At 37.5% G+C, this 11423-nt stretch overlaps 1 protein-coding gene across 1 annotated transcript in view; it reads right to left on the bottom strand.

The window, feature by feature from the left end:
• Positions 1-991: 991 nt before the first annotated feature.
• Positions 992-11423, bottom strand: part of DIO2 (iodothyronine deiodinase 2) — a 275547-nt gene continuing 265115 nt past the window's right edge. Inside the window, 2 exon segments of the mRNA XM_043984393.1 lie at positions 992-6230; positions 6233-6812. Of these exon segments, the coding sequence (XP_043840328.1) occupies positions 6136-6230; positions 6233-6812 (675 nt within the window). The 3' untranslated portion in view covers positions 992-6135.

Here is an 11423-nt window from a genome sequence, read left to right as displayed (position 1 = left end):
CCTCTGCAGGCACAGGCCATGTAATATTTACTTCTATTTCCTGCTAACAATAACCTCTCCCCAACACAGGATTTATAAGATCTTATTTTGAAGATCATAATTGTCTTAAGCTTTACCAAGTCCAAAAATACAAATTGCTGCCTCTTTTAGGGGGCAGAATATATAAAAATATCTGTTACAAATATATTTCAGAATTTTAACAAGCAGCTACCTCCCTAAATCAATTATCTCTAATTAGCTTCTTTCAGTTACTTTATTCTCTCTCTCATTTGTGGATGTCATTGGATAATGAAGAGTTACAATCTATGACCTTACTCAAATATTCATGATAGAATGTTAAACATTACACCTGGAACGTAATGTAGACGTTTTCTCATTCATTCCATCTTATAGATGCAGAAACCAAGGGATCATTGATTTCTAGTTGGCAAGGACCTCAGAGCAAATGGAGTCCAACCCCCTTATTGTACAGATGAGAACACCAAAGCCCAGAGAACTTTAAAGCTTACTGGGTGATCATGCCTGAACAGGTCTTTTGAGGGGGGAATTCTAGGTTTTCATGCCTCTGAGTTTTTTGCTTTATCTACTATACTATATGCTACATTTCTCAATGGTGAAGTTAATGTTTCTAGTTTCCTGATGACTTAAACTATAATGCTTTCAAGGGGCTAGAATCAATATATTAAGAGTTTGGTCACAGGTGCCTAAAAATAGGTCTTTTCTTTGTATGATGTTTGTGACTTGTCCAGGAATATAAAAAAAATCTGAAGGAAGGGTTTTTTTTTGTTATTGTTTTGGGGTTGTTTTTTTAAAGCTTTCCTCATTTACTTTCCCTGAAGATTCTCAAACAAAATTTAAGATTAAAGTTATTTGACACCAGTGGATATCTGCCCATAAATGTCAAGGTACAAACCTGTAAGCGCTATCCAGAAAGAGGAGAGGCCTAGGTAGTAATTTTAAAATATCACAAAAGATTCACATATTTTCTTTCTTAAGGTTTTATTAAAATACAAGGAATTGTTTTAAAGCACGCATTCCACTCAGCACCAGTATTGTAACATATTTCTTGCTGACATTCTGCAAAGCAATTGTTTCCACCATGGATAAGCAGAGACACACACATACAAACATGCACAAACATACATACACTTGTGTCCTCACCATGTTTACCAAGTCTTCATAATATCACAGACCAAATTCATCTCCTTGCTAGGGATACTCCAAGGCAGAGAACAGCAAGCCACTGTGACTACATCCAACCTCTAACGGAGTGATTGACTCTTTTGTTAGGGGTCATCATTTACACACTGGCAGCCCTTCCACAGCTTGGTCTCCCACTTTCGGTGCCCAAAAGCTTGGGCTAGTGATTATGAAGACTGTGGTTACGTGGCACACAACTGAAAAACACTGGCCAGTATTCCCTACCCAATACCTTTCATTGCTTTGGTTATGTAGTACTGAATGCGTATGTCTTCAATGCTGCTCCCAACCCCCAATCACATTGAAACAATGTCATCCAGTGATGTAGCTTGCCCAAGACTTGGGAAACTTCTCTCTGTGGGTTTCTTTCATTAATTTGCTTGTGTTTTATTTATTCACATTTTAAAAATTATTGTCATTATTAGTGGAACCAAATAGTGACTTCATTAAACCTTTGTATAGACTCCAACATCTAATCACTAAATAATAAATACTCCCCTTAAACCCTTGGTACTGCCACCCAGAGTCAGTATTACTCCACAAATAAACTTATTTAAACCTCTGTAAGAAATGACATTCTATTAGTTCAGTCTTGTTTCAGAACAGAACAGAACAGCCTCTGTCTGCTCAGAGACATTGCTTCTGGCAATGACTGATAACTCGGGTATCAGAAAACCACTAATTCTTAAACCCAGTCTGCCTCATTTAGGCTTAGCGGAGTGATGTGAGAAATACTTTTTGCTTACCTCTACTGAGCTAGGAGCTTGGGTGTTCACCCACCAAACAGTTCCTCCCTCTCCCAGCTCTTTTCTCCAATACCCTTCCCCTGAAGAGCTCTTCTGCAATTTTAAGGGAACTCCCATCACAGAGTGGGAGATACATATGGAAATAGTGAGACTATGCAATGTGAGCAAAATGGCTTTGATTTTCCTTAATTTAATGGCAGGAGGTGAGGCACAACCAAAAACAATTATTCCATCTGTGACCGTCTCATTTTTTAAGATTCTCACTGCCAACCACCACTATTGAGAAAAATGACACGGTCAGATTCTAAGGAACTCTAAATGTTCACTTTTTCATCATTCCCTTAACTGTAGAAGAGAGCTTACATGAAATTCTGAGATGGATGAATCAGAGATAAGGTTTGTCTCAGCTCTAGAGAGCGAAATCTTCCTTAGGTTCACAGAAGGAAGAGCCTCATTCTTTTGTATTCCCAGGAGTAGAACTGGCCTCCATATCCATAGTCCATAGAAGATATGTACAGAAGGGACCTAAGCAAATCCTACAAGTTTTTTATCTCCAACCTTATGACACCATAGGCTATTTAAAAAACAACAATCTATTTCATCACTTCCATCTATGAGCCCAGACTGGGAGCAGGAATCTGTAAGGGACAGAATGAGGGTCTTTTCTACATTATCAGGACTGGGAATGATTCGGTAGAGTAACGGTTTGCTTTACCAGATGATTAGAATATTTAAAAAAGCAGTGGTGGCCAAAATCAGGAACATGTTAAGACATGGTACTGGAAATTCAAAACAGGCAAAAAGATAGCCACATAAGTCAAATTACTGTCACTTCCAATATGCTAAGCTGGATGACCATTACTTATCTATTTGCTTCTTGTGAGGTCAGGAGCTATTTTAATGTCATATAAAAATGTCTGCCATTATTTGATGGACATTTTATTCAAGCCCACTTGAAAAAAGTCCTGGTCAATCTTCTAAGTAATAAAGTAAGTTTTAAACAGTTCTAAGCCATAAACCTTTGAAACTTTGAATAAAATATGAATCCATAGCCTCTAACAAAGTCTTAAGTAGCTAGAAAACGATTTCAATGTCATACAAGCTAATCCACTTAACATATTTAAACCGAGAGCCCCATATAAACATGGCCTGTCAAAGGAAAGTGATCAGGTGAGAGGATGGATGCCAAATCACAGTTGTGGCAGTGTGTGTGTGTGTGTGTGTGTGTGTGTGTGTATGACATACAGACACACACACATGAAAGATTAGCACCAAAAAGATGATGTTTCATCTCCCAGAGGATTATTAGGATGTTTGAAAATAAACTGTGGCAATAATCAGAAGTATGTTCTGTAAACAAGGGGAATAATAATACAGACATAAGCAACCTCTTGGGTCATACTTGTTAAGAGGTATGAAATGGGTTATACATAGCTACATTTTTTACCCTTGTGTAACAGTAGGGTTTCTATGCTCTTCCTTGGGGAATCTGCTCTATGTAGATGTATCTCCCCATTAAAAATCATTTTCCCCTGATATTTGGCCTAACATTCATTTACTAACTTCCATTGCTCGGTTCTTTACTGCTCATCTTCTGCAAAAAGACTCACCTATGATATTCCACACTTCCTTCTACATACCTGTAGCAAAACTAGAACACAGAAGTATTTTTCTTCCACTCTTTTATCTGGACAATGAGCATTGCCTTCTTGGAATCTCACTTTCCCTCCCCCCACCTTCTCTGACATACTATACCAGTTCTGTACATAGAGGAAAAAACAAGAAGACACCTCCAAGGAAAGCATCACTTACATAGTGCCTCTGAATTTTATAAGATCTCTTAAGGGCACCATATAAACCCTAACCCCATTTTGAAAAACAAAGAAACTGGGCAAATGAACCAATTTTTTTAATGCAAAAAAAAAAACGTCCAAGGGAGAAAAATTCATGAATCTTTAAACATTTGATATTAATTTTTAAAAAATACTATTTACTAGCAGTTTATTAAATAACTAGAGTATTGCAATTCTATTTACCTATTCTGGTAATGTATATAAGACACCAAAAAAGTTAGCTGATTTAGGTAACTTGGTAGGGAAAAAAGTTTGAGCTATATTTCAGTACTGGTTTTTGTTTTCCAATTTTGAAACTCTATTTTTGCGATATTCAAATTCAGTACTTTGAATTTCTGTCTTTTCTCAATAGGACGGGTTTGTCTTTTGCAATCAATTCCTATTCTTGCTTATTTTCAGATGTAGTCACCTGAGCTTATTGTTTCTGTGTTGATCTTTAAAATTACTAGTAACTAAAAGTTGTATTCATAAATATTGACATACTGAAATCTGAAATTCTCAAAATTACAAAAAAAAATTTCTGTTCACATTTTATTTTAAAACCTAACCTTTAAATATCCTCTAAATTCTGACCTTCAAGAAAACTGATAGGTCTCTTCTTAAAATGTTATATATAACCTGGCAGTTTTATAAAAATCCATCTATGGCACATAACAATGTGGTACAGAAGACTGCACTATATAACAGTCTTCTGAGTAATTCTATAGACTAACCCTTGGTGGAGGGGGTCCAAGATAGATCAATTTTGAATTGTGTATAAAGTTCGGGGTTTTGCTATAACAAAGCCCATGACTGTCGTTGTGGATTGCACTATAAAAAAAATATGTTCTGATATATTCAGATGGGACTCATCCTCAACTCGCTGTCTCTTACCTTCTCAAGCACTTAGTACAGTGCCTGGCATGTTGTAGGCACTTAACAAATGCTTGTTGACTTGACACTTGTGTTTCTAAGGAAACCATATTTATGGATTTCCATCATTCTTGCTTGTTCACCCACTTTTGAGGGGCAATAAGGCTATATTGTAATTGAGCAACCAGATAATCATTCCCCTGCAAGGCATCTGAGAAGATTCATGAAATATGAGTAAATTGTTTTCAGCTCAGCCTCTAGAACATCATTACAGAGACCAACAAGTATTCCATGCCAAGGAATGAGTGGAGCTATGTAATGTTTCAACAACTGACACTGTTGCAACCACAGAGAAACCTATGGCACTAGTTCATGCTTAGTGAGGTATCATGGTATATTTATTCCCCCACTCCAAATACACAACCTACAGACAAATTATTTCACATAAAATGCAAACCCACCTTTCATTTTACTGTCTCTCATTATAGAATAAATAAATTGTTTCCCACTCATGGGGTCTCTGATGGGTTTCAGGAGAACTAATTTCTCTAGCCTGGAAAATTTATCATTTGTGGGTATGTGTTTTTATTCAAAACTAGTTATCCTCTCTGCTGCTTCAAAGTAAAACTCTTTGTAGTCTCCTGATCTTTGAGCCTTCTCTTTCCCTATTTGTCATTTTCAGAGGAATTATAGGGCCTTTGAAGATTATCTACTCCAACACCCTCAGTTTAGAGATGAGGAAACTGAGGAGCAGGAACATTCAATGACTTGCCAAAGACCACACAACTGGTAAATGACAGTCAGAATTTTAACTCAGGAAATAAAACTCCAAGTCCAGTGTACTTCCTACAACTACTTCACCTCTTGACCAGAGAGTAACCATAACCCTCAAACTGAGGGAAGGTCCTCAAATACTACCCCTAAATATCCTGAGAATTCTTGGATGTTTTAGCCAGCATCTTACAGTGATCTTACAGAATCTCAAACTGAGAGATAGAGTCAGAGATGACACCAACATTCTAAAAACCAGGACAACAACCATGTGAAGCTGCCCACCTTTTTCCCCCAGACTCACTGTAAACAAATACTTAGGGATTTACCAATAGTCTTCTATTCATGGTGGATAAAATTAAGATAATAATCCCTATCTCATAGAGTCTTTTGTCCCTGGCATTTTTCTAGTGCAGGTTGAATTTTTCCCCATTTTTTTTTTCCAAAGCAAGCACCAGTTGTTTAATTCCATCTCAAGGCACGATGGAGACACTTGAAACAGGTTCTTCCTGCTCATCTTAGGCTCATTTTTCCAAAAGTGGAAAGGTGGCAAGGGGTTGATGGTTAGGCAGGTATCATCATCATATTATTATTATTTGGTAGGGGAAGTAGTGATGGTTTGTTAGGGATGGTTTTATTCTTCTTCTTAGGTGGCTATTAAAACTGCTGTCCTGCAATGGGGGAATAAAGGAGATCCAGTTGAAATTGTGGATCTAGTATATCCTTCTCTTCCCACCCCCCTCCATTTTTGTTATTTTTAATAGGGCACTATGCAACTCACAGATTCCTCCAGCTAACCTGGATTTCATCTCTTGCTGAAGTTCTTCTCTAGCCAAAGTCGGACTTCCTGAAGATTATAGAAAAAGGGGCCCTTCCCTCCTAAGTAAGCAATTTTTTGTCTCTGCACAATACACACACGCTCAAAGGATACCCCATAGGCTATGTTGGCATTGTTATCCATGCAGTCAGCCACCACCTGGCATTGGGGCGGCAAGGAGAAACGCTCCAGGAGCTGATGGGCTGCTGCACAGCGGTCTTCCTGGTTCCGGTGTTTCTTCACCTCGAAAGACACAGAGGAGTTACCAGGCACCGCCCAACCATCTGATGGATGAGCTTCATCAATGTAGACCAACAAGAAGTCAGCCACTGTTGAGAACTCTTCCACCAGTTTTCTAAAGGCTGGTAGCTGGCTTGTGAATGGTGGTCAAGTGGCTGAACCAAAGTTGACAACCAGGGGACGCTCAGGGTTGGCAAAATCCAGGAGATGGCACTCAGCTCCATATCCTTCATCAAATCTCTTCCACTTGGAATTGCTCTGCTGAGCATTCCCAACCTCAGTACTGGTAATGTGGACTACGCTGGAATTAGGGGCATCTCCACCCAATTTCACCTGATATCAAAGAAAGAAAAAGAGGATAAGGAAGGACCCACATTAATTATCTTACCAATTTGTTCTCTAAATCTAAAGTAAATACAATCTACTTTAAAAAAAACACCACTACTTTTCTTCAAAATTATTTCAGTAAATACAGCTTAGAAAATGATAATTTGGCAACTGAAAAATTACCTTTTATAAGGGAACAGTGCTAGACCAATCAATCATTTCATTAGTATACAGAGCACCAGGGGGAAAGCAAAACAAAACAAAACCCTCCCTACATCAAGGCAAACCTGCAATTGTTCTGCAAATTAAAGTCTTAGAAAGATGCCTGGAGCACTGAGAGGTGGAGTTTCACAGCCCGTTTATATCAGAGGGAAGACTTGAACCCTAGTTGTTTCTAGTCCAAGGTCTGTCAATACTTTGATGCTTCTATAAATGCATCATAAATAACTGCATTCACTCTCAAATAATTCCTATCTGCTGTACTAGGGCTGGTATTCTTTACAACCATTCCTTACTTTACTAATGTTTCATACATGTTATATTACTGAATTATTGACTTCATTTCCAAACCATGACACAGAGGTTAAAGTGAATTGCCCAAGTTCAAGCAGAATGCCAGCAGGCAAACTTAGAATCTAGGGAAGAATGTCCAATTTTGGATTCTCACTTCAAAGTTCTAGAAAACATGGCACCCACCAATGACCAATGGCCCAAACTGATTCATTCTGTACCAGATAACAAAAGAAGTAAACGTAATTGACTGAACCTATTTTGAGGTTTCCAGAGTTTTGGGGGTTTTTGGGGGGTTTTTTTTGGTGAGGCAATTGGGGTTAAGTGACTTGCCCAGGGTCACACAGCTAGTAAGTGTTAAGTGTCTGAGGCCAAATTTGAACTCAGGTCCTCCTGACTCCAGGGCCAGTGCTCTATCCACTGCGCCACCTAGCTGCTCTGTTTCCAGAGTTTTTAAGCTGAAATCAGACTTACCCTCCTAGCCTAACTGTCTCCAGCTAATTTTTAAACAATTTGTGCGAATGCTAGATTACTTTTTTTTGGGGGGGGGGGGCGTTGTTTTAAATAATTGCTTAATAATTTTTTAGTAATTGAGTGATAACAAATCTTTCATTTCAAATATGTACTTTATTCTGTCGGAGAAGCTATTGGTCACACAAAATTCTGGGAAGACAGTAATTTAATCACAGCTTTTTCTCCAGAAATTTCTCTTTACACTTTAGGATCACATTAATGCTTCAACATGCCAGTGGCTTAAAAGGAGGTTATAGGTGAGTTTTAATTGACCTCCAGTCCCATAATTGGAAATATACTGGGAGAATATGCAGGATGAGTAAACATTTCTGTGGTAAAGTTTCTAATAGCTATCAACGAAAGATAGGTAACCTTTAATAAATTCATATTTTGCACAGATCAAAATACTAATACCAACCTAAAACTAAGACCTTCAAAGGAAACTTTAGGGGCATGGCATCATATCTACCACAATGAAAATAGTGGAAAAGTTTCCTTCTTTTTTCCTCTTTTTCTTTTTGATATGTGACACAAAACTAGAGTGACACTCTGGAGGATGTCTTATAAATAATAAGAAGCACTGCACATGAAATACCTACAATAGCACTAATAGATATCTCCAAAATGAGTGTTAGCTGCTCACAAAACTCTTTCTAGCAAGTGTTTGTGTGTGTTTGTGTGTGTGGAGGGGGAGGGAGAAGAGATTTATACCATCACTATAATATCAGAAAAAGTAAGGTCTTGGGTATGAAATTCCCAATAGTTATTTTTTTCTTCTCATCCTTATATTTAATAGCTTCATCCCCTTTCTTACCTCCATTTCCTTCTTTTATAATCACAAAATTTTAGGTGACTTCTCAGTTATTTCCTAGAAGTTACTCTCTTGGCTTGTACAAAGGATATGGAAGTAAGTTCTTTAAAGAAGATCAAGAAGACCCATTCAACAAAGACACTTAGACACGATGCTTTAAAAAAATTGAAAGGAATTTTGTGGGCACTTGATTATGTAGGTTGGTAATAAAATGGAGGGAATATAAAAGAGGTAATTACTTCAGCTTTGGATAAGTAAAACTGGATCTTTCCCTGGAATGGCTTAATCAAAGCCAATAACATCAGGGACAAGTTACCATAGTACAATTGATTTTTATATAGTGCCCTTTATACAACAAAATACTTATTATAATGGGTCTCACTTGAATATGGCTTCATTTATGCTAGGGAGATAATGCTGGTGTTAACTGAAGTCACTTGGAGGGGACTTAAACTCTACAACATAAAGTAGTATAAAATCCTCTATGCATGCTGTTCAGGAATCTTTTTGGTAAATGCCAATGCATACCTCACTTTTACTGCATAAAGAACAGAAATAAGGAAAATTTCTACTTTAGAGATGGACAGGTTTATAGTAAGTACTACTATCTTTATTTTACATAATTAGAAACAAAAGGTATTTTGGCTTTAAAAAATTGGTTTTTTTTTCCTTCCCCCTGTTAAGTAAAAAATAAATTCACCTAATTAAATGATGACATAATATATTTTAATTTAGAGCAGTTAATTTATAAGGTGAGCTGGAGATATATAATTTAATAAACTACTTTGGACTAGATAATTTTGATACTGAAGGAAATTTACTTATCAAGTTACCATGACTTTATTGCTGGGGTACTCCAGTGACAGAAGACCCCAACCTCTCTATGTTTAGGCTAAAGAAGGTAGTCTTTCATAACTCAGTATCCTACCCTTTCTTTGTTAAACCTACTGGGATCTACTCTAAATTAGTCCTTAATTGACAGTCTGCCTCTGGACCCATTCTCTAAGTCTCTCCACTTTACTAAAGCTTGCACTCTGTTGGCAGGGCCTTTGAAAGCCCATGTCACCCTGACAACATCATGAGTCATTGAAAAGGGATTTAGTGGAAGTTAGAGAAGACAGGTGCTAAGGGTGGGTAAATGAGAAAAAAATTTAAATTAAGTTTAGAAGAGCTTTTAATGATTTGCATGGGTTTGGTGTCCTTGTTTCACTCACCTATAGGTAACCTGGTTAAAGAGGGCCATTGCAAACCTAGGCCTCTTTCCCATTATTACCTATGTTCTAATTCAATTTTAGTCAAACATTTAGAAGGAAAGAAGCTTTTTAAAACACCTTCTGTGTACAGCATAACTTACAAATATTCTCATTTGATCCTCACAACTACACTTGGAGGTAGGTGCTAATAATATCCCCACTTTAGAGTTGAGGAAACTGAGGCAGCAATCTGTGTACTAGGCATTATGCTAAATGTTGGGGATACAGAGAAAGAAAAGAATATAATCCTTACCCTCAAGGAGCTCATATTATGATGCTTTTAGATAATATATATATAATCTCTCCATGTCACTCTTTTGTGGGTAATGAAATCCCCAAAAGCTTACTGTACCAGAATAAACTCAACCCATAATGTCTCTTCATATGAACATAAGGGGCAAACATTTTCCTGGACTCCTGAGTTCTATACTTATCCATGAAGGGGTTGGGAAACCCCAGCAATTATTGGGTTTTATGTAATTTCTAAAGCCCATGAAAATGTGTATGGTCTTTTTAAGAGGGACCTCTGACTCTGCCTGTAACATAAGCACACCTGAAGAACATTTCATTAGTCAAGGTATTCAACTGTGCAACCAGTCCTATTTCATTTCCAATAACAGGTTAGCTAAAGATCATTTCCCATGGAAAGTTTTGCATCCTCTCTTTCTGCTGGTGACACAGTAGAACTCAGGGGCAGAATTCTTTCTAAAGGTGGAGGCAAGCTAGTTTCCTGGTGTGATTAAAATAATGAAAAAAAAAAAAAAGGAGTAACAAGAATGAGAACTCGTCATTTAAATTTCTTGTCCAGCTGCACAAGATTAAATCCGCACTTCCTAATAACAATTGATGGTCAGTGAAAAGAAATCTCTTTCTAATCCTGACACTTGCCCTGGGGTTAGTATAATTACCTCATTGTAGTGAGCAGGCAAACACTCTTTCTGAGGTCACCTAGCCAGCTAGTGACCAAGTGAGAAATGGAAACCTCTGAAACCCTCCCTTTGAGAATCTTGCTATAAACAATCTGCCTCTCTGCCAGGCTAGCTCAGCTGGTTGGAGCATAGTGCTAATGAGGCCAAAGTCAGGCATTTGATACCTTTGTGGGCCAATTAGCTTTGCTCTGTTTGGTAGCCACAGCAGATTGCAGTAATAGAAATGATACTGGATTTGGAACCAGGACATGAGTTCAAATTCTTGCTCTGCTACTTGCTAGATGTGTGTGACCTTAGGCAATTCATGCCTCTGGGCATCAATGTACCACTTCACTGACTTCAAATTAACTTTCTAACATTAAGTATTAATATATAAAATGACAAGGTGATCATTGCCTGAACTGATATTATTGGTAATTACTGAGGTTTGATACTGAATGTCCTCTAGTTTACTAGAGGCAGAAGCTCAGGTGTGATGTGAAAACCAAATAACAAGTGAAAAGTATTGAATAAATGTGAATTATATCACCATTATTATCAAAGAAAGCAAAACACTGTGCCTACTGCCCTATGGGGACATCAATTTTAGGAAAAAAGAAAA

This window comes from Dromiciops gliroides, chromosome 2, assembly GCF_019393635.1.
Source record: "Dromiciops gliroides isolate mDroGli1 chromosome 2, mDroGli1.pri, whole genome shotgun sequence".
NCBI lineage: Eukaryota > Metazoa > Chordata > Mammalia > Microbiotheria > Microbiotheriidae > Dromiciops > Dromiciops gliroides.
This window is presented reverse-complemented; position numbering and strand designations above follow the sequence as displayed.